The 26,534-nt window shown below is 35.3% G+C and overlaps 1 protein-coding gene across 2 annotated transcripts; it reads left to right on the top strand.

Annotated features, from left to right (window-relative positions):
- Positions 1-222: 222 nt before the first annotated feature.
- WDR60 (WD repeat domain 60) lies at positions 223-26,127 on the top strand. 2 transcript variants are annotated; one of them, XM_030943949.1, is made up of 24 exons: positions 223-313; positions 2,829-2,882; positions 3,494-3,914; positions 4,406-4,458; positions 5,070-5,396; positions 6,756-6,814; positions 8,605-8,662; positions 10,168-10,245; positions 11,415-11,610; positions 13,214-13,316; positions 15,470-15,599; positions 16,137-16,248; positions 16,624-16,718; positions 17,044-17,170; positions 18,060-18,232; positions 18,796-18,958; positions 20,177-20,290; positions 21,360-21,421; positions 22,476-22,527; positions 23,751-23,811; positions 24,060-24,156; positions 24,418-24,549; positions 24,870-25,093; positions 25,686-26,127. In XM_030943949.1, exons 1-24 carry the CDS (start codon positions 299-301, stop codon positions 25,855-25,857), a joined length of 3,078 nt encoding a protein of 1,025 aa, XP_030799809.1. In that variant the 5' UTR covers positions 223-298; the 3' UTR covers positions 25,858-26,127. The 2 variants fall into 2 exon arrangements, 1 of the variants encoding a protein (XP_030799809.1); XR_004060536.1 differs by lacking the exon at positions 24,060-24,156 and having other exon boundaries at positions 24,428-24,549; positions 25,686-26,046.
- Positions 26,128-26,534: the final 407 nt, after the last annotated feature.

A 26,534-nucleotide genomic window follows, 5' to 3' on the forward strand; every position in this document is an offset into this window, starting at 1 on the left:
CACCCGCTCCTTGTCTCCCTTGCACTGAGGAGCCCAGAGCTGGACACAGACCCCAGATGTCCCTCAGTAGGGCCGATGAGAGAAGTAGGATTCGCTAGCAGTGCCCTCCCTGCTGCACTCCCTTGTCCTCGGCCACACGGGCAGCCCGGAGCGGGACGCCCCTCCCGCAGCCATGCCGCCCCTCAGGCGGCGCTGGCGCATCCATCGCTCGGCGCGCGGCTGCCGGCCCTGGTTGCCGGGCGGGCCCGCACGCAGCGCCGATCCCGGCCCGCGGCGGCGGACGCGGCCTCCCGGCCCCATGGACGGGGACAAGGTGAGCGGCAGCGCCGGGAGAGCGCGGCAGGGCCGGGGGACAGCGCCGCAGCCTCGGCTGCTGCCCCCGAGAACCCCCGCGGCTCTGCTGGGGCTGGCCGGGTCGCATTGTAAGGTCGGCACGGCGGTGAATCCCGCCGCGAGAGGCGTAGCGAGGGAATCCTTATCCCGAGGCTGCGGGGAGGTTGTACCGCCCCACATCCTCCTGCAGAAGGGGACAGCTGGTTACGGAAATACTCCTTGTTTCACCTTCTAGATAAAAGCCTATTTAATAATTGATGCTCCTGTAACAGCTAATTGCCGAGCTTTCGTTCTTCGGGAACACACGTAACTTCTGCATTTAAAGTGTTAAATTATTGAAGGTTTGTAGAAGTCCGGAATAAAGGAAACAAAACCACATGGCGTGCTAGCATCAATGACTGGGTGACGTTTTCACTGCTAAAGCAGGCGTGCCAAAGCAGCGAGCTGTGATAGAAAAGTTCAGCTTTGATTCGAAATACCTCAGGTGTGTCGCTGTGGGAGTGGCAGAGAGCCAGAGGCAGGGAGCAGCCACAGGGAGTGAGGAACCCTCCTTTGGCTGCTTCTGACATCCTGCTCTTGCCTATTTGAGGGCTCTCAAATTGGCAGCTCATGCTGGAAATAAGAAAGATAAATGTTTACATGCAAAAAATAAAGTATTTTTCTGTGGCTTAAAAATTAAAGACAGAATTTTGTCTTACTGTTCTTCTGTTTCTTTAGAATCACATTTGAGTTCTTAAATTGGTTAAAAACATTATGTTCTGAAAACCTCTTATCTTTCTAGTTATGTGTGAAGAAACAAACCCCTCTCGATCTCTTTCAAAGTTTATCTAAAGGAGCAAGGTTTCTTTTTCCACTGACTGCTTTATCTTGAGATTAAAGAACAGATTCTTAACTGGTAAAAACGTTCAGAGAACTTTTTGAGTTCAGTAAATGTGTGGCATTTCATGTGAGCTGAATGTTCTCAGGTGGATGAATTAAGCTAAACCCCAGTGTCATTTAAGTAACAGATCTTAATCTGGATTTAAATGAATATATAAGTACTTCTAAATTAGCAGACAGGTGAGACAGCTCAATAAATCCTTTGAAAGTTTGTTTGAAACATTATTGTGTGGACATTTGCTTACAGAGGGACAAAGGACTCAACCCTTTATAAAACATCTCACTTTCCCTGTTTGTTTATTATACTTCTGCAAAAGCAGAGATTTAAGTGGAAAATCATACACAGCAGCAACAGCTTCTGGTTGTGGTGGGGAGGTGAAAACTGCAGATTCCAGAAAAGTGACAGATGCAAGTGCCAGAGAACCACCTGTGAATGTGTGCTGTGTGCTTTTTCCTCAGCTTTGAAATAAATCTGAAGCAGCCTTATCTGATGTTGACTGTTGGTCAGGCTGATTTTATGCTATTAACATCATTAACATTCTTTGTTTGCTGATACATGCCTAAATATTGTCTAAAACCAAGACATGATTTAAAATAGGTTACTTTTGGAGTATTCTCCTCTCTTCCCATCAATATCCTTCCTTCCAGCTTAACATTCATACAAGTTCTGTTGATTTTCTTAGGCTTTGTTAAATCTTGACTTAAGAAAATTATCAGCTTTGTTTTTACTTTCTCATCTGACTTTCTGCATTCTTTGGTCTTTTGCCTTTTTTAAATATCAGAAGAAAATAAAACTGAAAGGGCACTTTCTGTTTGTAACAAAGTCTGCCTTCTTGGGACTTCTGATAAACTTTAGAAGTCACAGTCCATTACAGTCTTCTATAACATCCAAGATTTTTTTTCATGTAGAATGATTTAAAAAATATATATACTGTTAAAATAATACTTCTATATAATGAATTACCAAAAAAGAAAAAAAAAAAGGGCATCATATGTTTATTTTCTTCTACCAGAGCAGCTCATCATTACCATATTTGTCAGTGATTATTTTGTTAATCTTCAGTAGCTTTTGCCAAGTCTAAATTTGAGAATAAGGATAGCCTGATCACGTCACTTTGGATATGGTCATCATCCTCCAATGAACTAGTTAAATATTCAATAGATTAAAATTCCTCCTTTCCCTTAGTGATCTCAAACAAAATGAATTTTTATTTAGTTTTTGTAACAGCAGTCAAGCAGCCAAGTGGAGGAGCTCTGCAAATGCAGATAGAAGAAATAGAAATTATTTTATTAGGGAGCACTCTAGTGAAACAATCATGTGTAATTTGGTTGGTTTCATTATCTTTTTGCTTTTTACCTTCAGTGCTACATACTAATATTTCATGTGCAGTCAACTTACACATGCAGTCTGAGCTTCAGGCTTCTTCCAGGTCCAGGAAGGTGAGATTTACTGCAAATAGGTATTATAGCTAAATCAAATTATTGTTTGCATGATCCTTTCAGTGAGACTTGCCATATGTACCTTGATCCTTTCCTTAGAAATATGATTCACTGTTGAATGATTTACTTTTCTCTGCAAATTGGTTACTCAGTCTTTTCTTCATTTTCTGTTCTAGAAAAGAACCAAAGAAGATACTTGGAAAGCAGAAGAACTTAGGAAACATCTAAAGGTGGATTTATTTTATTTCTGTTAGTCGTGCTGTCAAGCTGCCTTACAGCACTAGAATTTATTGGTGGTCTAAACATAAAGAGTTGACTCTTTGTTCTAAATTAGATAAATGGAAATAATGCATTGTTACAGTAATCACACAGCAGTCAATGGCTGTCAATGGGGTCTGATTTGCTGGTCACCCAAATCCAAGTGACAGCTTTGCTTTATATATATTATTCACTTTCCTAAAATGTATATTATCTATTGTATTTATTATCATCATCTATCATGTTTGTTTAGTGCTTTTAAACTGATTAATTACATTATCCCCGGGTCAAATAGGCATTCAGGCTGCAGTCAGTTACATCATTGATATTTACATGAAGTTTGTGTTGTATTTTTTAAAAGCTGTTTTCCAATATGTGTTGTTACCCAATTTGTTAGTTTTTTTTCAATAAGCACAGACATAATGTTAGTATTTACAAAGTCAGGCTAGAACTATATCAGCATTTTAATACCATTTGGGAAATTAAATACATATTTAGTAATCCATCTTTTTTTTCACATGAATATACTCCTATCAAAATAGATTGCTGAATTATAGTGATAAATTTTTTTATTTTATTTCAGGCAGCACTACCAGAGAGTCAAAATGAAGACCAAAAACACAGAGAAAAGAAACTGCAGAGAGAGAGGAGTGTTCATGACATAAACCCTTACAGACATGAATACAGAGGCAGAGAGAAGAGCAAGGAGAGAACAAGAGAGAGAGAGAGGTTTAAATCCAGTGAAAGGGACAGGGATAAAAGGAGAGAGAGAGAAAGGGAAAAAGAACAGCAGAGAGAAGACCGAGAGAGGCACAAGGATAAGGTTCAAGAGTCATGGTTGGAGGAGAGACACAGTGTACTAAAATACAAAGACAGGCACACTGATAGAGAACGAGACAAAAAGCACAAGACATATGAGATAATAGATCCACAAAATTATCTGAAATCATTTGAAGGAAGAGATACAGAACATCACAGAAGAAGAGAAATCAGGCATCGTTTGGGTAAGTAACTTTGGGTTGCTGTTGTACTTGGAAATATTTGATATTTAGATAGGAATGTGCTGAAACCATACCCCATCTGTGCAGAGAGGATAAAACAGGCAGGTGTGAGTACTTGCTGGCTTATTCTATTTTGATGCTTTAAAAAAAATTAAGCTTGTTTCCCTTCCTCTGAGGAGAGGATGGATGTCACTGGTTTTGTTACTCAGTGCCTAGACACTGTCCTGAGTGATCCCTTCACTTGCAGGGTGATTGCTGAAATCAGTAGTACGTGTCATTACTCCTACCATGACACAAGACTGGAGGGATTCATTAGGAGAGAAGAAGGAATAACCAGCTTTGGAGAGAGAATTTCAACAGAATTCCTATTTAGAAAGATCTTATGTAAGAGAAAAAACATTGCTAAAATACTATTTTCTACATGTTACATTTAATTATCTACAGAGTTGGAATATTATAAAATCTGTTCCCTAATTTATACATCTGTTTTCTAGAGGAGGAGAGAGCAAGAACTGAAGAGAGAGAAAGAAGACATAAAGCACAGAAGGTAAAGGAGGTTAATGAAGTGTTTCCATAACAGAATAAGATAAAATTGTAGAATAATGAAGAAACTAGATCAGACTGTGTTTCCCAAGAAATCCACGAGATGCATAGATAGTAAGGTGATGACAAGTGTACAAAACAAAACCAAAATATATCTCAGCTACGCAGTTTTAAGGACATATTTTGTCCTCTTTTTTTAAGTAAACATGAAATAAATTTTAATAGCAAAAAATGCTTAATTTTTGTACAGCTACATCAAAAGTTTCCATCTGCTATTTATGCACTTATTGCAAGGGCAATTGATGAGTGTACATCCTACTTTAGACCACCTAGTAGACAGGAATTAATATTTTGCATGAAGAACGTATAATTCAAAGAATTTTCTGTAGCAAAGTGTGCAGTGCCCTAGAAGAAACACGAGAATCTCATGTGCAGCCACAATTTGAAATTTTTTATCATAGGAAATTAAAAAAAAAACGCCTGGAAGATCCATGTGACACAAAGATTAGGTACTTAAAATTCAATCATTTTAATGGTCAAGTCTGGATAGATTTGTGAAGATAGAACTGTCTTGGAGAAGTTTTTAAACATTTAATATTATTTTCCTCTTTTCAGGATAATGATTTAAGAAAGCAAATTGAAAAATTTTTGGCCTACAAAGCTGAAGAAGGTGAACGTGTACACAAGTTTGAGAAACACCAAGAGCTAAATAAAGAGAGAGAAAGAAAATACAGAGAAAAAAAAGAACATTCTTCTGGGACAGAAAAAGAGAGGCTTTCTACAGAGAAAAGTTATAAACATTATGGAAAGGAAGAGGAAGAAAAACATAAATCAAAGAGATCTAAAGAAAAATCTTCCCATGGAGACAGAGAAGGGCCAGCAGCAGAAGCTGATGAGAGAGTAAAAAGTAGAGAAAAGGAAAGAAAGAAATATGATCTAAGGGTAGGTTTTGCTAAAACATTACCTTATCACTTACTTTAATTATTAGTATATAGTCAATAGGGGAATGATAAAAATGCTAGGATTTTAAGTCAACATTTTCTGAAATTTGAGGCTAAAGTGGTAGATGAAAACACTACATCAGCATTTAAGTATGCTAATTCAGAATTGTTTCCTTCCATAAAATTTAAACAAAAAAAAAATTGCCTATATGTTAGAAACATCTTTTATTCATAAAATTCTTTCTTGTTATGACTTTTGAAATTTTTGCAAATACTTTGAAGTGGAGATGTCATAAGGCTTGAAGTCCATTAAAGTTTATTGGCTGCCTTTATAACAAAAAAGATTTTAATAGATGCTACTTTTATGTTGTCTGTGAAGGGAGCACATCTATCCAACTCATAAGTAGGCAGGTGAATATAGACCCTTTATATTTGTGGGGTTTGCCTCTACTTCTGAAGCCACAGAATATCTTTTATGTTTCTAATACAGAGCATGATGTTATATCCTAGAGACTTAATGTTACGTTATATCCTAGAGACTTAATGATTTGTAATTTTTTACTAATGTTTCGTAAGTATTTATTCAACAAGACTGAGAGGAAGAATCTCTAGTAATTTGTAACTCTTAGAATCAAATGAATTTTCTATAGACATATAGACATACAACAGTTGGGATGGTCTCAGGTAGTTTCTTCTGCTGCCTAAAGAGTGAAAATGTACAAGCTTCTGAAATAGAAGTTCATAAATATATTTTCTAGTGACAATATGAGTCATTTTCAGTGCAGGGGCCCTCCATGAGTGATTCCTGTAACTGACTGGCTGCAGCAGAACAACAAAAGTCTATCAGGGGCTTGCTCAATGTTTGACTTCCTTGGAAATGTACTCAGGTTGCTGTTAGAGAACACATACACTGATGCTTCTGTCCCAGAGTTATATTTTGTTGTTTCTGGATAGATGCAAAGGCCTTTATCTTAAACAACCTATTGAATGCATTTCCAAACTTAAGAAAACCTGCATAATACAGAATTTAAGATCCAAGTCCCTCTACTAGGGATTAAAAGTGCCTGAGACTGTTCTGTGTCCCTCTGTCCAGTTTGTGTGAATTGTAGTATATACTGTTAAAGTTTCATACTGTAATTTTTTGGATCAGGCTGGCCACAGCCTCCCAAGGTCAGCCCTTAGGCCCTATCAGTTTTTGAGAGCATCTTACAAGCAATGACTGAAATAAAAAATAGTCTGTAATTGAAACAATTCATTAGCAACCTTTATTGCTGTTTGATGAGAGTACTACTAATACAGGTTCATATACATATTCCCTGCCAGCATTTCTGACTCATGAATATTGTGATTTCTTTCACAGAACAGTGAATACAAAAAGGAGGAGAGGATTCAAGAAGAAATGAGCCATCAGCTTGTAAGGTAAATTCAGAGATTTAAAATAATTATATACTAGATGGTGTCTACTAAGATTCAGTCACCACCAAACCAATAAGCATAAATTCTTAATCTCACATATCTGGGGATAATATAATTCTTTTTCATAGGTCCAATAATACAGCAATTACAAAAAAAATCCATCCTCTAAGATGATTCAGATAAAAATGTATGTATTTGTATTCCTTTAATTATTTTTCTTCATCAGGGTAGCAAGAGATATTTTTCAGTCCTTGTAAACTACATATATATTAATCTGGACACTTAGTTTGGGAGATAGAAATGCTGTATTTACCACCTAGAAATTCACTATGTGGTCATGTGGACACATATAAGGTTCATGATGAACTACACATGACTCTATTTTGTTGTTTAGTTTAATTTGAGTATCAATCCTTAGGTGCTATCCTAAATGGTATCTAAAATATTATATTTATATATATAGCAAGTTTGCAGTTGAATATGAAGGTAAATATTCTAGATACCCTGAGTAGGATCAGTTAAATTTCAGGATTATATTTCTAAGTTTTATTACTAGCAAATAGAAATCTTAGAGAAATTTCCTGTATATTCTAGTATTTAGAATTCGTTATTCCTTGAGCCTTGTAAAATTCTTTCTGGACTCTAATTCTCTGAGTCCATGGTTGGTTGCAATTCTCACTTTTAAACGCTAGTTTATCTTCCTGGCTCAATGCAAGTCTGGGTTGTTTGCTTCTGGGGACACAGGCAGTGAAGTCACCACCAGTGGCTGAGTATTGTTAATGTTAGCATGGGACAAACCACTTTGGCTGAAGTGAATTTGTGGAAGTGTGATCCTGTGCAAAACTGAAAAATAAAATATTTCAGAATACACATGGTGAGATGCTACCTGGCAGCAGCACTCAGCTGTGTCAGCAGTGCTGAATATTCAGGCAATGTTTTGAAGCTGTTACTGCTGGGGCTGTGGCTGAGTCATTGTTTGTGCATAACTGGGAAGAAGAGTTTAACCATTCCTGGATGGCAGGGAAGGCAATATGGTTTGGTGAGATGTCATGAAACCCTGGTTCAGCTTCAAGCACTGTTAATGTTGAATCACTCCAATTTGTTATGACACAATCCAGCCAAATTTTCATTTTTATTGTTGCCTTTTCCTATGTTTGTCAATTCCAACAGCAGTATATACAAATACTCACATAAAAAGTAAAAATACTCTCTTCTTGAAGTCTGATATTCTCTACTTACTCTCTACAAATATGAAATAATCAAATAGATTATTGAGGAGCCAAGCTTGTTGTTGACTTGCTCCTGCTCTCCGACCCTGATTGTATTGTCCTCATAAATAAGACCCCTGAATGAAAAAAACAGATTTGAAATCAGTCTTTGATTTATAGCTTCTGAACATAGAGCTTCTGTACCAACCTGATCTTGATCTCTGGCTTGCTGCAGATCTTAATACAAGTGATAAATGTGTGGGGTTATGAATTTTTTTTTTACTACTTTTCTTCCTTTCTTGCCTTTTGATGCAATTATAGGTGTTAAATTTGGACAAAGTTTCTCAATTCTTTGCAGGTTAATGACTTGGTTGTTTCATTATTCTTTTGTATCACAAAGATCTATAAAAATACTTGTAGAAATATTTCAGTTAAGTGGAAATTTCCAACTGTTCTTTCCTGTTCGGGAAAAAAGCCTTTTTTTTTTTTTTTTAAAAAAAAAACAAAATCACCAGAAAACAAAACTGAAAGAGAAGTGCTTTCTTATGAGTTAACCAATAAAATTGTTTTTCTCTTTTTGAATAGGACTGTAAAAGATAAAGGAAAACTCATTGAAACAGAGGACATGGACACAAGACAAGAGGTAAAACTAAGGAAGAGGAAATTATTTTTATATTTTGAAATTATTTATTTTAATATTTTTAAATGGACATGTGCAGACAGAATCAAATTTTCAGCAAGTCTGAAGCTGTGTGGACTTGGGTTTATTTGGAAGAGTCTGTGCAGATACAGCCTAACTCTACCATAAAAATTTTAAAAAGTTTTGTGATATTTTCAACTCATTGATTCAGCTCATCTTGAAGTGTGAATTCCTGTGGTGAGGACCTAAATTTCATTTCTAGTTTGTGGAGAGAAGTAGGCAGTACAGTCTGCCTATATTTGGCCTCCTTTTCCATTATCTTCTCTGTCTTCATTTGCAACAGGAGGCAACACAGAAGGGTGAAATTCCTACTCAAGACCTGACTCAACAAGGACTCTTAAATCCCAGGGGTTTACATTCTATGTTGTTGATTTTTTTTGTATATTTGTTGCTCCAAATGCCACAGCCTTCAAGATATTCCAGCATAACTTCCTAATCCTGCTTTGTATTGACAATATATAGATTTTCTCTATAAATTCTTGAAAGTAGGAACCCAGACAATACTGACAGGTGGAGTTTTTTAGTGTGTAAAAAACACATTTGTACCAGATGCATCTGTGTTATTAATAAAGCTGACAGCTCTGTAGGCATTTTCTGAGATGATCATTGGTAACAAAAACTACAAGTAGTAGCCTAAAAGCTAATCAACACTCACCTTTGTTGAGTGTGTTACTAATGGTGTCTGACTAAATGGAATAAGTATTTATTTAAAAATCATATGAATTAAACTATATGAATTAGTTACTGCTGAGTATCTTCAACCTTGCAGGCAGAAGAAATCAGAGAAATTTCTCACAACTAAAGTTATACTAGGGGATTCAGTCTGTTAATAAAACACTGCAAATGTTGAAACCAGGAAAGTTGCCATAAATAAATGGCATTATTTTAATCAAGTTAATAATCTGGAGAAAGGAAATGTATTTCAAGTTCTTGCAGGGATACCATAAATCTCACTCCATGTAAATAAAGTAGAGGATTCAATGTTAGCAAAATTATTTATATATTAAAATTATCTTGTTCTCCTGTTACATCCATGTCTCTGCTTTTCTGGTTTCAACACTTGCACTATTTTATTAACAGAGTGAGTCCCCCAGTACAACTTAAGTGTAGGGATAATTTTGACTAGTCCTCAAAAGAGTAGGGCAATCTTACTTTGTTGTTAGCACCATCAATGAAATTGTAGGCAGCACAGCAGTTTTTATGTCTTTTCCAGTAAAAATACTGTTAGAAAAACACTCAATCCTTCCTGTACTATTAGTTTAATTCAGTAACTAGCACTTGATAATCTAACTTTCTTTATCTGTATAAACTACATGCTATATGTTTGCTTGAAAGTGTAAAAATATCTGAGAATAGCAACTATTAATCTATTGTATGCTAAGATTTGGCAGATAAGAGATTTTTTGGGGGAAGATTATTTAATGGTTTCATTTATTTTTCTGATTTAGGAAATGAAAGATACACACGTCTTTAATCCAGACACAGAATTTAAGGATTTTTCACTGAATTATGAAGATGACTTTGAAGTAAGTAAAAGTATACAGTTATCTGTCTGAAGTAATTCTTCAGTATCAAAATAGAGAGTAACTTTGTTCACATAAATAAACAGGCTGTTACATGGCTTTTAGTTAATTTTTGGTGACAGTGACCTTAATGTGGCTAACAGTAGATAGTGAGTAATTAAAATGTTGTGTAGAAACTCTCTAAAATATATTTAGTTAGTTTTCATCAGAGATTGGGAGCCAAGTTTTGTTTTTTCAGTTGAAGTGTTCACAAAATGTTTTTTCTGCCTTTGTGGATTTCAATTATTTAAATGACTTTCTGTGAAGAATGCTGAGTTACTTAAATAATCAGAGCTAATAATTTCAGATAAAAAATAAAAATAGCCTGTTCACTTATAATTGAAAAAATATCATAGGAAAAAGATATTGACACATAACATTCACTTCATTAATTTTTAAATTTAATTCCCTATTTTTACCTCTCTTTTGTCTACGTTAAAGTTATTAAGATACAAGAGTGTGTGGAATGTGCTTTCACTGTGAGCTGAACTAGAATCATCTTTGTTCAGTGAGGGTAGAATTCATCTCCACTCATGTCAGGAGTGATGATTTCCACTGTTGAGCTGGTCACTGCAGTAGCCCTTTACCACTCAGTGAAGAGAAATAAGCACATTTAAGACTTGCTCATATGTGTTAGGTGATTATTTTAGCATGACATGAATTGTCTTAGTTTGGAGAATTTGTTAAAGAATGACCCTTATGCATAGGCAGGGAGTGTGGCAGTTTAGTAAATGTGAGCCTACCATTAAAGGACAGCTTGAATTAAAATTGTCAAATAAACAACTTCATACATCCCTGAAGCATTTATGCCACTGAACACTGTTATTTTATTTTTTCAAAGAACACATAATTCACCTAAACTTAAAGTATATAATTTAGGATATTAAATAAAAAGACTATTTTGGGCACTTTAGAACAACACTGAGATTATCTTCTCTTGATTAAAATTACTGCAGAATCAAGAGGTGCTGTTTTCTTTCCATCAGTTATTTTAGAATGCCTTTCAATCAGAGGATTTATAGATATCCGTACGAGATTTTTATTTTAACATTTTATAATTTCTGTAAAAGATCTTGAAAAATGCATCTATAGTTTGTGTTTACCAAGTATTGGAAGTTCTGTTTCTTTCAAAGGTCTATGAAGATGATTTTGAAGATGATGAAGACAAAAGTGATGAAGTAGGAGATGCAGAAGAAAACCTAAGAGAGGTTCAATTTTCCAGAACATCAGAAATTGAAGAAATTCAAAGAGCAATTACTGCAGAAAATGATAGAATTTTTAATCCATTGCCAAAGAAACTGGAAAATGAAAAAAAGGAGCCAGTCATGGGTATGTGACTAGATACCAGCCTTTTTATATTAAATGTATGAATAACACATACAACTTACAAGTCAGCTGGCCACTTTTTCTAACAATCTGCCTAAAGACCAAAATCTGGTCCTCAGGATGAATCATGTAGATTTGTGGTAAGCACTGCAACGTCCATATTACTAAATGATTCATAGGCATTACTAATCATTTAAATTGTGAAATATAAAAAGTACAGACTGACATTTAATACATCTTATTTTGGGTAAGAGGAGCATATGAGAGTCTGGATTTTGAAAACTTGAGGAGTGCTGGAACAGTTTGGGCCTTCTGCTGGCATTAAATTCACCTTTTTCTTTTAAGCAAAGTTGAAGAAACTGTTCTGGAGGGAAGGCAAGAAAAATATCAATACTACTCAAATATATAGCACTTTATCACTTTTAAATGCAAGCTCTTTCTGAAATGCCTGGTATTCAGTTGATCTGACACCTGTGAGTGCCAGAGCTGCTTATTTAAGTACAGTTGTGGTTCTCCTTTGCAGTCTGCACTGAAGTGAACAACCACATAGAATCATTGTGCAAAAGAATATTAAATAACTTCTTAGTCTGGTTCAAAGTTATTACAGAATGGAAGAATAACATGAAGTTTCTGTAAGTCTTTCCAGTATCTCTAAAAGGTCTTTTCCAGCCTAGAAGGGTCTCTGATTCTGTCAAGAGATTTTCAGTTAATGGTCATTGCAGCAGGAACCAGCATACTGTAATGTGAATTTCTTCTTTTAGAAGATTCATGGAATTATTATTTATCTAGCGAACAATACAATATCGATAAAGATTTTTTAATTTCAGAATTGTAACACTTGGTGGCTTATTCTTAATTACACAACACACTCTTTTTTTGATGAACTTTTGATCTTGTTTGCTTAAAATGGTGGTTGATCAGTCTGGCAATTATTTTTATAAGTTAAAAAGCATTTTACATGTATTGCCTAAAAAGGCAGTCATCCTTTGAGGAAGTGAAGCACCATTAGTCCTCACTGGAAGTTGGATCTTAAGGTCAGTTAGCTACAACCTAGCCAGGAAAGTGAGTAAGATAGATGTGACATCAGTTGCTGTAGTTGGTCTGTTAACTGTGGCTTTTCAAGGAAGTTTTCAATATTTTCCTTATTCATCTAAGGGTATTAGTTAAGCCTGTGTTGATGAGGTTCTCCTCTACCTGAGCTCTTACTCCGAGGTGTAGTGTGCACATGGTGAAGTCTGTGTGACTTGAATGCAATCTTTAAAACTGATCACAGAGTGTTTTACTGTACACAGGGGAACAAGGCACCTGCTGATGGCAAGAGAAAGAAAAAGAGACACTTTCTGCATAAGTCTTCTAAAGTAAAAATTACAATGGTCAGTCATTTTGAATTGATTGATAAGGAATCATTGTAAGGACTAAATGCTGGCCCATTACTGATGTTAAACTCTTTTTACTGAAAATGGTGATAGAGCACTTTGTGTAACATGTGAACCAGGAACTTTCAGTAGCTGTGTTGTAACAAATCTACTGCTTTTTAGACTTACTGCTTAACATTTTCATGCACTTTTAAGTGTGAACTGTAACACTGTGTTTTACAATATCACAGAAAGGCAAGATTCTTCTGTCAGAAGCTCTTTTTGTGGAATATTCATGGATTTCCAAATGGCAAACCAAAGACAAAGCAGCCGAAGTATGGCCAGTAAGCAGAAGTAAGTGTATTTTAAATAATCCACAAAAAATGACAGCTCACTATTTGAGATGCCGGTTTTTTCATTATATTTGAAGTATGTGAATTTTATAAACTTGAGTCTTATGGAATCAAATACTTTATTAACTAGCAGGAATTCGTTTTTAAGTATCTATAATTTACAGGTATTGCTACAAGTCATTTTGTAAGAGAAATGTATCTATATATCAGTTTATGTGCATCATTTTATTACAGAATGCGTTGACAGGATTGTAATTTCTTTGTTTAATCCTTCAGTCATTTAATTAGATATTGACTTAAAATACTAAAGAGCGAGCCTTTTAACTACCATCAGATCTCTGCAGAACTGTAACTTATTGAAATAATCAAGAATATATGGTGCATATAGTTGCCAAAATAGCACATTCCCTTTCAGTGATAACATCAATTGCTGTAAAAACATGCTATTACTGATCTAAAATTGATCTAGATTTGAGATACCTAAGACATCTCTGTATTTTAAAGAAACAAATTGGTGCCTGCTTTTTGTGGAACTTGACAGGAGCTCCAGATTTGTCTGAAGCACTGTATAAATCTCCAGTTTTCTGTTACAATGTTTGGATGCATAAAGCAAGATTATTAAATGTTATTGTTAATACCAGACTCCACCAAACTCCATGATGTTTCATGGCTGTACATCAGTGGCTAATTTTCACATAAGGGAGATTTTATTGTCTAAGCTATTTAATTCACATTGCCTAAGCTATATACTCAAATTTTACACAAGTTCATTGTCTAGGCTTCCTCTCTAGGCTGTAGAGACAGATTAAGAAACTCACAAAAGCATCTCTGGAGAATTGCCTTCTGGAATGTTTGTCAGCCTCTGCTGATTAAGTACCATGACTGATTATGACTATGTTTATAACTCTGTGTGCATGCTGACAGCATACACAGCCTGAAGATAATGAGCATTTTCGGGGAAGAGGAAGGGGTTGTGGCATTCAATGTTGTGATTACTACCAGTAAATAGACTGAAAGCATCCCATAAATAATTTGTGGCACTTGGGAGTTGTAAATTATAAGTACAAACTCATTTTAAGGATTTATCTGCATGTGTCATTAAGTTTAGAAACTAATAAGTAAGTTTTATATGTTTGAGTTATATCTCAGCAATCTATGCCCATGTTTTTGAAGAGATGATACACTGGGAAGCACAAGTTAAAGTGAAATGTGGATAAGAATATGCAATAGATGTCATCAAGTAGCAAAAAGGAGATGTGAAAATTGTCCTTATGCCTAAAGAAAAATTCATTTTAAAATACTGATGAAATTCTAGCTGTTGTTGCTCTAGTCTTTTCCCTTTTCAAATGCCATCTTGCCTCAGCAAGAAGCTGTAACTAGAAAGTGCATCTGCAGGAGTGTTTAGATATGAAATTGCTATAGATCCATAATTTTATCTGATTTGTATTTATGTATCACTTTAAGTACATTAAAAACCTGCAAGTGCAAGAGAGAGAAAGGGAAAGTGCAAAAATTGTGTAATTATCAAAGACTGTACTACAGCAAGAGCCTGGAACTCACTTGTAAGCCACCGTTGTGTAATTCTGCAGTTCACTCTAGAAATGAAATATCTTAACAGCTTTATGGCATTAAAGTAGATAGATAGTTGTGTGAATTGTGACAAGGACTGTCAGTCTTTTCCTCCAAATATGTAACAAAGCTAGGAATCATACAAGATCTTTATAAAGCATGTACACATATGAGTGATGTGAGTTAATAATATGAGTTTAGGAGAGTTAGCCACTGCCCTAACTATAGAAGAAAAAGACATTCATCTGTTACCTCACAGGACAGCTTTGGAATACTTAGGCAAGACGATCTACTGAGCTTTTGATAGTTTGGCTTTACTAATAAACCATTTGAAGTTTGCCATTTGCAACTATTATTGTATTTTCAAATATGATCATTATCTCAGTGTAACATTAAATGAAAACTCTAAACAATAGTCTATGTATTTCTATTGTTACATTTTTATCTGCTAATTAATTTTGGTACAACTTCAATTCCCACAGATTAAAGGATTGTTAGATACAAAATCAGGTTGTCTTTCTTTAGGAGTACCAAATATTTGTTCTTAACCATTTTTGTGTTTCTCTTTTGTAATTTATCCTGAAGAAAACGGACTTCAGATCTTCTCCCCCTAATTGACTTGGATTTCTCAGTTAGTTTTTCACTACTGGATTTGCCCCCTGTCAATGAGTACGACATGTATATCAGGAATTTTGGTAAAATGAACACTAAGCAGGTGCGTAACAAATACCTAGTAACGTTTCAATCCTCAAAGGGCTGATTTTCCTTCTGGAAAAGAATTTTCCTTAAAAAATAAAGTTTCTAAAGCTACCAGTACATAAGGTAATAAATTAATCATATTGATCTCTAAGCCTTAATTACTATAAAGCAATGATTTCAAAACTTTTGGCCAGACTGGCAATTTCCTTTACGTATTAGAACATAACTCTTTCATTTTTCTTCCCCATTTTCTAAAGGACTTTTTGCCTGTCAGTGGCTCAATGTCCCCATGTATTCTGGGTTTGGTGTTTACATGCCGTGGAAGACATTCTGTATTTTTGCAATATTATTTATTTAGCACTCTGGTGTGAAATGTGGTAAAATGTGCATGCATGAAATAGTGACAGTGTGTCAGTATGCTGAGATCTGAATTCACAAACAAAGAGGCTGAGCTTTAAATTTCAGTTTTAAAATTACTAAGTCCTATTCAGTTATGTGCTGTCAGTCTTAGCTGTATCACCCCATATATTGATAATTTAATTTTCTACTTTAGGCATATGTTCAGTGTAATGAGGACAATCTTGACAGAGACATTCAGACTGAGGAAGTTGAGACACTGGAGAAATGGACACAGCATCCAGGAGAAAGTGCTCTTGTATCTGGAGGTGAAGAACATTTTAATCTTACTCACTCATAGATGAGTGCATGTCATATAAACTTTCTCTTTGGTATCCATTACTTGTGAGAATCTGTAGAGTGGCAGGCTGCATTGATAGCAAGCTGACATAGGCACTCTGAATCCTCATGTGGAAAGTATCAAAAATAAATGGCAGAAATCATTTTTCCTTCTGGCTTGATGTTTCTATTGGCAGCAGAAATGAGTCTCCAACAGATCTTGTCCTTCAACGCTGTTATTTCTGAAGATGAGTTGATTCCTGCAACTCTCCTCTTGTTTAAAAATTAAATTATCCTTTCACTTTTCTTAACTGATTCTCTTTTGAAGCCTTAGGTTTGTTTTTTTGTTTTTCTGTTTCTCATAGGTCCCATAAACAGCCAGAATACATCAGTGAATGGAGCTCCAACACCTAAAATTGATTCACAAAGATTAGCAAATTTTCTCCGGTCTGCATGCCAGGTACACTTACATCCTTAATATCCCTTGGAGCTGGTTGCATAAATATACAGTGTGATAAATCACTTACAGTTCTTGTTCTGACTAATTTAAATGAATTACTTAAATAATACTTGTTATCAAATAGAAAAATCTCTCTGCAAAGGAATGGAATCAGAGCTGTGCAACTTTTATGTCTGTAAAGCTGTATTTGCAAAGTTACAAAATTAACAAGACAGTTGATAAAAGTTTTATGAAATTAATCCATGTAACTTTAGAAAGCTACAAATAGCAAAGGTGGAAGATAAGATGACCCTTTTATTTCTATAAATGTAATTATGTTTGAAAGGTGATTGCTGTTTTGCTAGAGGAAGATCAAGTTGCAACACAACCCAGGAAACTAAGATCTCGACAAACCAGTCTGTCTATTAGTGATAGCTGTTTCCAGTTAAATACTAACCAGCCATTCCTCCATGGTAAGGGAACTTTATTCTACACCTTTTAGTGTACAGAGTGATCTCTTCTTTCTTATGCAAAGTGCCATGTTCTTTGTCATTACTGTGCAAACAGCACATATCAGGATATACAGATGATGTAAACCCCACTTTCCTTTTTATTGCACTAATCTTGCTGGAACTCTGCACAGATTGGTTTCACATAGGGAACATCAGAGCATCTTACAAGAAATATATTCCATCTCTTCCTACCAGAAATAAAGCCAGCAATTAACATGATGGGTGTAATTTCTTGTTCCTGTTATTGAAGGGCCACCCCAAGGAGTGTAATTTTGTTTGGGCTCTTTATGCTGACAGTAGGGCCAAAGTTACAAATAAAGGCGGGTTATTCAACAGGGACTCTGTAGCCTGATCGATTTGTAAAGCAATTATATCTTCTCCATATAAACAGTAGCTGTTGAGATGAAAAGTGAAAAATAGAGCATCTGTAATTATGTTAGGAAGGCCTATTATAACACAGAACCCTGGATCATCTAACAGGAACATGTTAGATGGAGATAAAACCAGAGAAGCCTGACCTGTGCTGTTTCCTGTTTGAGACTCAGATTAATTTTCAGTATATATACTGGCATCAGATCAGATTGGCTTGCTTATGCCCAGAATAATTATTCTATTAATTTCCTGACTCTCTTCCTTTTGCTTCCTACTTCTAGTATTTTGAATTCCTTCTCTAGTCCCTACTTTTTTATTGTATAGTTTCAAAAGCAACACAGTGTTAATAGAAATATTCTTCATAATTGCATCTTAGTTTGTTTGTTGCTATAGCAGCTGAATATGCTTTTTCATCTGCAGTGAATATGCTTTTTCATTTATTGCTTTTCTTTCTTGGCTTTTTTCTTTAATGGTTTAGGCCGAAAAATCCCCTGCTTGTATGTCTCCCAAGTTCAGAGGCAGACACTACTTTCTGCTCATGGATTACCTGAAAAGGCAGGTGTGGGTTTGCTGAGCAGAAAGAGCCTTATATGTGTTTGGAACATCTGGCAGCCCTCTAGTCCTCAGAAAGTTTTAATATGTGATTCAGAGGTATGTTTTAATAACATTGTATATTGTCCATCAATTACAAGACTTTATTTAAAGATCTTATTTTTACATGGGGTCTTTTTTTGTGTTGCTGCAAAATGTGCCATCTTCTATCTTCTGAGAAACACATTTGAGCCTAGTGAACAAAGACTGTTCTTGTTCTATTCTGTGCTTCAGAACCACATTATAGCAATGCTTATGGTGTTTTGTTGGTTGTTTCGATTGTTTAATTTTGCCTCTATTTCATGTCTGAAGAGTGAATGGAAGTAAACATCTAGTTCAGATGTTGTTAGGATTTTTCTCTACTCATTCCCATACAATTGAGTCACCTCTTTCAGCTTTGTGACAGTAGATGTGGTTTACACAATTATTGTTTTGAAAAGGGAAGGCCTGCTGAAGGCCTTGTATCCTACTTCCCTTTTAAAATACATAAACACATGTAATCTTTATTTTCCATAAACACATGAAATCTGTATTTACTGGGTTCCCATGCTCACAAACCTATTTCAGGCTCATCAAACCATTGATCTTTATCATAATACCCGCATACTTTTACTGTTTTACAGGTGATGTGTTGCTGCTTTAGTCCCAGTAAAGCAACATTAGTTTTTGCTGGAACAGCAGATGGTTCATTGTTGGTGTGGGATCTTCGAGAAGACTCAAGAATGCACCCTTCTATGATGATCACTGAAACTGAGTGGACATTTAGAGTTCCCACATTTTCCACAGGTGAGCATCTGTGCATCCTGGTCAGTCACTTTGTGCACAGTGAAATTGTCACCTAAGTCTTGATGTTTCTGTAATGTTCATGAAAGATATCCTAGAGTGAGGAATAACATATAGCAACAGTTTTGTAAATAATTTTATTAGGAGTGTAGGTTTAGGTTAGTTATTAGGAAGACATTATTTCCTGTGGGATTAGTGAGGTACTGGCACAGGTTACCCACAGAAGTTGTGGATGCCCCCCCATCCCTGGAAGTGTTCTAGGCCAGGCTGGATGGGTTTCTGAGCAACCTGGTCCAGCACAAGGTGTCTCTGCCCATGGCTGGTGGTTGGACTGAGATGATCTTTAATATCCCTTCCAGTCCAAACCATGCTATGATTTTCTGATTTAACTTTGGCTGTTGTACTATTAGTTTTCTGAAAAACCCCCACTGCACACATTTACAAAATCCTCTTTTCTTCACAAGTGTTTCTAATTGCAGCAGCCATGTAAAAGTAAACAGTTGTTGCTTATAGATAGACTTTTAATTTTTTTTGTAGGTCAAGGATGCTTGGTCTTGTGTTGCAAGCTGGTGGTCAAATGGATATGTACAGTTTCATGTAGTTGCTTATGTAAGCAGGCAGGTTTAATGCTGGGTACTTAGGAAGCTTTAATGCCTTCAGTCTTAAATGAGATTAAGTTCAGTGCGCAGGGCAAGTCCAGAAATCATGAGTATCTGACAAAGAACACACATTGAAATTACTTTAAACACACATTAGCCTTAAAATATTATTAAAGGGCAAATATGTATTCTCTTGTGGTGAATACTGTTTCAGGATTTTTCAGGATACTTTCTACTAAGAGTAATTTTTCTTCAATTTTGTCTTCTTTTACAGTAAACAGGGATTTATTTCTACCCCTATTGTTTATGGAGCTTGAAATAATTCTTTCCATACTAACCCTGAAATGGCAGATTTTAATGAAATGTCTGGTACCGTGGCATAAATGGTGCATCAGTCATTTGGAAAATGAGAAGTTTATAGAAATATTGGAACACTGATTTATCTAGTAGTATTTTGTTTATTTAGCAGTTTGCAGTATTGTATTTGAGACTTGTGCAAAGTTCATTATTTGCCATTCTTTCTTTGTAATCATCATTGTCCCATAAGCTGAAGAGTGATTAAGATTCTTTGTTATTTTTTGTGGAAAGTACTGCGTTTAACTGTCATTATTCTCATTTACAGATGGCATTCTAAACTCAGTAAACCACACCTCTCCCATACTGGCAGTGGAACCTGTCTCAACTTCTCCCAGCAGTGACCACAGTTATGGGCTCTCAAGCCTCTCTTATCAGGAGGGTATGTAAACTGCTCTTCTAAGCATCAATCTGAGTCTTTCTTTAGGTATCTAGTGAAATAAATATATCATAGCCAAAATCCAATTTATAATCCCAGTCTGCCTCTTAAGTTGTTGTAGTATCAATTGCATGCAATATTCATGTTTGTTTTCTGCTCTCATTTTTATGTAATGTTCATTCAGTGCAGCTTCACATCAGATGTGGTTGTGTGCTTGTTATAAAGTCTGCTTTATAGATCATATTTCCATGATAAAACAAGTTATCACTCAAAAACTGTGTTTGGAAGAGTCTTAGAGCTTCTATAATGTCAAAAAAAATTCCCTGTCTGATTCAGTGGAGCAACTTGCTTATATCTGAAAGCACTTTAAATATGTGGCTGTAATTGGTGGCTTTTCCTGTGCCTTTTGCCTGTTCTTTTTATGACCAACCTTTGCAGAGGAACTCTAATCCTCACTTCCTCAAATTCTCAGACAGTGTGCTAGGGAAGACATTATCACTTCCATTGCAGATTTGTACTTTGAAATCCATAGTGGTTTGAAGAAATGTGCTGCCTATTGCAGGTTTTACAAGATTCCATCTGTTTCACTTTATGTTGCCTTCCAAAGTCCACACAGAATCCAGACATTTTAAAAAAGATGCAGACTGAGATCATCTGGCTTTCTGCTAGGACAAGCTGCATATACTGGAATAGACCAGCCTAGACCATATAGACTGTTTGAGCTGGAAGGGACCTACAAGGATCATCCAGTCCAACTGCTTGATCAGTCTGGGGCTGACCAAGTTAAAATGTGTCAAGGGCATTGTGCAAATGCCTCCTTAACACTGACAGGCCTGGGGCATTGACCACCTCTCTAGGAAACCTGCTGCAATATTTGACCACTCTGTCAGTAAAGAAAGTTTCATGCCTTTTTTTTCCTTTGGTAGAATTAGGACACTTTCCCTTTTTATGCAGCTGAGAAGATTGTAGAAGTTTCAGAGGAGGTATTAATGTAGGAAATGTTTAAAATCCTTTGTATTGTTCAGGAGGGAGGTCAGTGTGTGAATATAAATTGTTGCCATTCCTTCCATAGAAATGTCAAGCCCTCCGTTTCAGATAGCTTCAATGGATGAAAATGGAATCCTCAATATGTGGGTGAGTATGAATGAAAAGAGAGAGTATAATGTGTAATAGAATACTTCAAATACAACAACACAAATTCAGAATTTCTTAGAATTGCTTCCCTGAAAAGTATAGCAACACTCACCATTCTGTTGGAATTCTCCTTAAAGGTTTTGATCTGGCTCCCTAATATTATCTTTTGGCAAAAGTATTAACAGGTACATGAATTCATGAAAGAAGGCAATAAATTGTATTACTTAATAAAAATATGTTCAAATATTTCCAATACTCCATTGATAGTCCTCAGTCACCTTTCACTCAACTACTTTAATTTTAATATCACAGTGGTGTCAGAGATAATACTGAATGTATGGGAGAAATTAAATTCCTAATTTATATAAAACAAATGTTAAAGAGATAAAAAGTAAAAATCAGAGGATAAGATTTCCTTGCCTAAAATATGATGGTTAGGAAAGCACTAAGTCTGCTGCTCTTAATTACTGTCCTGACAACTCTTCTATCATGTGTTTTAAGTGGGTTTTTTTGCCTGATACAGCTTTGGCCCAGCTGCTGAACCTGCAAATAATAAGGGATAAAAGTATTTCACCTCTATGTCAGTAATCAAGTTCCTTAAAGCCTTAACTTACTTTAGTAACTTAAGTAGCAATAGATTCAGGCCAAATGACCACCCTTTTTATTTCATGTATCGTTCATTTTATTCATGTATAGGAAAGCACAGGAAATGTGTTACAATCTTAAGGTGGGTTTTTTGGTGACTGACCAAGCCAACAAAAGCCAGCTAGCAATTAAGAATGTAGAATGTAGCTGTCCATATTCTGAACATCAAGCAGGCATGTGAAGCTATTTTTAGAATTGCAGACATTGACAGGGAGTAGAGAATCTACCTGTGATCATTGCAATGTTAGACCTGCCTCTCCAAACAGTCCCTTAGAGTTATTACTTACTATTAAAAGTAATACAATTACTTACTATTACAAGTAATGCAAGTAATTACAATTGCTATTACTATTACTTTGAATTCTGGTAAATATTGATTGTTTATTAATGTTAAATATTGACCTTTCAGGTAGTTGTTGAATTGCAGAAAGCAGATCTAGCTGGTTCACAAACTGACTTAGGTGAGTACTGTGCTACTGTTAGAGGTAGAATAAAATGCTCAAGTTTTGAGACTATGAAGTTAAAAGAGAGAGGAAGAGTCAGTGATGCCAAGAAGTAGTTTAGAAGAAGGCAAAATTACTGAGGAAAAGATCTATCCTGAATCATTCATAGCTGATGTTTGGGGTTAGTGGTTAGGTAGGAGAATAATTTTCACTGCTATCTAAATCTCATCTGCTAATTCTGTGTTGGGAATTGCCACTGGACAGCCACATTTTTACAATGTCAGAATAGTTTTCTGTGATGTCAACAGGTATTTTTTTTTTCCAAAGAATGTGCAATTCTATGTCTTTGGTCCTCCTCTTTGTACTTTAGTTTTAACCAAACCTGTTGTAGTGCTTTTGTTGTTGCCTGTGTCTCAATTTTGAGAATTGTCCTAAAAGCTCTTTTTTAGGTAAGATATACTTAATTTAGCATGAGAAGTTTTCTGTGGAAACACTGAAAAACCAAGTCCATTCAGCCCTTTTTGAGTTATGTAAATGAAGAAAATTACATTCTTTGTTCTTTAAACAAATTTACACTTACATGCTTACCTTACTGGAAAAGGCTGTGACTAAAATCCTTTTACATTTGAAAATACATAAATAAACAATGAAGTAATGCCAGCAAACTAGAAATTTGGATCAGTTTCTACGAGCTCATGTGCAATGTCAGGCTATATTAAGCTGCTATATCTGTGTAGAGGTTAATTTTAAAGCTGTTAATTTTAAAGCTGTGGTCATGTGTTGACACATTTTTACTGCAGTTAGCAGTATAACTTTTTCCTCTTCAAAAAATTTTTGTCTTGGAAGGATTTGCTTTATTTTGTTGTTCTCTGCTAACAACTAACATAGATGAACTTTGTGGATACATTATTGCACTATCTCATACCTATAATTCATTGTCAAAGATCCGAATAACATAAATGTGCATTTTAACCATTTCTAGAATTGAATCTTAGAGAGTGCTGAAAAAGGAAGGTGTAGCTATGTTTCTATTTCTGTCAAAGATTGTAACTCTTCACATTTGAATTCTGAAGCAAATAGGTCTGAATGATGTAAGATTCTTACATGTCAAAGGTTGTATTTGCAGTAAACTAATTATGAAATATCCTTTTACTTATTACCTTACGATTTAATTTATTGATTGTACTTTTTTAATGCAAAGTGCTTAAGTCAGTTCAAATAATAATTTTTTATAATTTTAGGTTTAGTTCCTGGAGGGAAAGTCAAGTTAGTACATAGCTCAACTATGGAATTGAGTAACAGGTAGGAAAACTGGGGCATTACAATTTTACATGTGTTATTTCACAAAGCTAATTTTTTCTATACTTTACTAATTTGCTGTTACATAAGATATATTTAACATTATTTTCTGTTTGTGTTTTTTTTAATACACATTTCTTCCTAAATCTAATCATAGACATTTTAGATGAAGAGTTTCTGTATGTACTTGCACAGCTTTAGGACACAATTCCCTGTGTTAATGCATCTTTTGCCTTTGCCATTTTCCTCAGCCTTTTCCCAAAGGATATTAGCCAGAGAATGCCTCAGACACTGACTATTAAATTTCTGTCTTCTAATCCCAATCACTTCATTGTTGGAACAAACATTGTGAGTACCATCCTGAAATTCATCTCATTGTTAGTCTTTTGGTTTGGAAGCTGTCCTATTTAGTTGGAATTTTACCAGTAGACTGTATAAAATTTATAATTTGAGCCTATATTATTAAAATCTGTTAGCTATTAAAATTTGTTAGCTAGTAAGGATCTTTTAAAGTATCAGCTCATGAATTATTTAACTCTTTCCTGTAATACCAATAATGCAACTTTTTTTGTTGTTTTGTTTAATTAATTTTCTTTATATTGTTCACAGGGTCTGGTAGGCCATGGTACAAGACATGATTTAAAAGTTGTTCCAAAGCTGTTCAGGCCCCAGGAGAGCAGACTGAGATCAATAAGCATCACTGCAATTGATTTCTTCCCTTTTGGAAAGCCACTGTTTTTGGTATGAAAACATTTTAATAGAAGTTTCATTTTTTAATTACTTGCTGAGGGAGTATTTCTAATTTGATGTATTTAAATAGATGTGTTAGTAGATTTACCTAACTAATTCAAATCTGCCATGAAGGGTGTCAAAAAAATCATAGAATAATAGGAAAATTTAGGTTGGAAAAGACCTCCAAGATCATCAAGTCCAACCTTTAACCTATCACTGCCAAGTCCACCAGTAAGCCATGTACCTAAACACCACTTTTTATATCTTGCTTAGTTTGTTTTGTTTGTTTGTTTGTTCCAAAAGGTATTTTCTTTTTATCTGTGGTGTAGGTTGGCTGTTCAGATGGAAGTATTAGACTACACCAGATGACATCAGAGTATCCCCTCATGCAGTGGAATGGCAGCACAAAGGGCCAGCCAATTATTGCCCTGCAGTGGGCTTTGACAAGACCTGCTGTATTCTTTGCCCTGGATGCATCATCCAATATTTACATTTGGGATCTTCTGGAAAATGATTTGTTGCCTGTGGCCAAGCAGACTATGCCATCAGAGAGGTAAGTGCTTTCTTTTTAACAAAATATTAATATTGTTGCATGGGTTTTTTGCTTGATTTTAAATGGTCATTAGAATTTGCTTTTCTAATTTTATTTTGTGAACTGCTGATGGTGTGGAAACAAACTACAGTGAGCTAAATTTTGACTGTCTTCCCTAGGCTGAAATAAGCCTTGCTGAATATCCCTCTAACTAAAAGTTTTCCTTGTATCCTTGTTAACTGTAGCAACACATTGCTAGTTTTTGGAGCAATTACTAAAATTTTAAAATTTTTAAAATTTTTAATTATTTGAATTTTAAATTTATTATGCTGTACTGTAAAATGCAATCAAACATTGATCATTTCTACAAGCTTGAAATAATTTACAACCGTGATTAGAAATTGATGATAAAATGCATGGGGGGAGAACTGCATGTTATATTTACATAAAATGGTTGCAACTGGTGAAAAGCTAAAGAACATGCTGGGCCTTGAGCAGAAAATAAGAATAATTTAGTTGACTGTAAGTAACCTGATACAAACATGTTTGAAAGCACCAATTAGTATTTATTTTGCCTCATTTAAAAAACATTCCCCTGTTCTTTTGATTTCAGGATTGTAACTATGACTCTTCTGGGAGAGCCAGAAAAAGCAAATGGATTGTTAGGCATTGTGCTGGCCAAGGAGTCTGGACAGATAGACATTCAGTATGTTAAGAAGAAGTGGGCATTACCTCAGCCTGAGGAATCTGACAAACTGTATTCAATTTTATTGCAGTCTTTTTAGAAACAGGGTTGTACAATTTATTGCAAAATGTGTAGTTTATTTTTTACTTCAATTAAAAATTTTTAATGTAATTTGTATATAACTTGTGTATATTTTAAAGACTATCAATACAATATTTCAACTGAAACAATATATTTTATCATAAAAATGACAGAATCAAATTTACCATTATTGTACTCAGAAATATGATGGCTGTGTTTCATTATTGAAAGTACTCTAGATGTACATATATTTTTAAAAAATAGAAAAAATACATTCCTATAAATTGCACTGCTGTTTCTCCTTATTTCACTCTGAAAGAGATCACAGCAATTCTTTGGCAAACATAAAGTTGTGTTTCTCTACAACCTGAATGTGAGGAGATTTCCACCTCTGGGCCGTCTTATACATTAATGCTTGGTAAATCTTCCTTGTGTCTACCTAAAGACCATATGCAAACATGTCAAAACACAAATTACATCACACCTATCTATCTTCTGATTTTGACCCTAAAACTGTGCAAAAGGAATACCTGGCTAATTCAGGTTCTGAGATGTACACTCCCTGTTTGGATTGATCTATGTGAACAATATGCGTGGCAGATTTACTGAAATTCTAAATCTGTTGGGATTTCTGACATAAAACAGAAAGTACTTACCTGTTTAATTCTGCAAATAATTTCCACAGCTCTTGTAGTG

This window comes from Camarhynchus parvulus, chromosome 2 (assembly GCF_901933205.1).
Source record: "Camarhynchus parvulus chromosome 2, STF_HiC, whole genome shotgun sequence".
In the NCBI taxonomy this organism is placed as follows: Eukaryota; Metazoa; Chordata; class Aves; order Passeriformes; family Thraupidae; genus Camarhynchus; species Camarhynchus parvulus.

Bases quoted from the DNA above. Each gene is read 5' to 3' on its own strand.
- WDR60 (XM_030943949.1), top strand. The intron at 5,397-6,755 runs GTAGGTTTTGCT...TTTCTTTCACAG, and splicing joins GAAAGAAATATGATCTAAGG to AACAGTGAATACAAAAAGGA. The intron at 23,812-24,059 runs GTAGGAAAACTG...CATTTTCCTCAG, and splicing joins ACTATGGAATTGAGTAACAG to CCTTTTCCCAAAGGATATTA.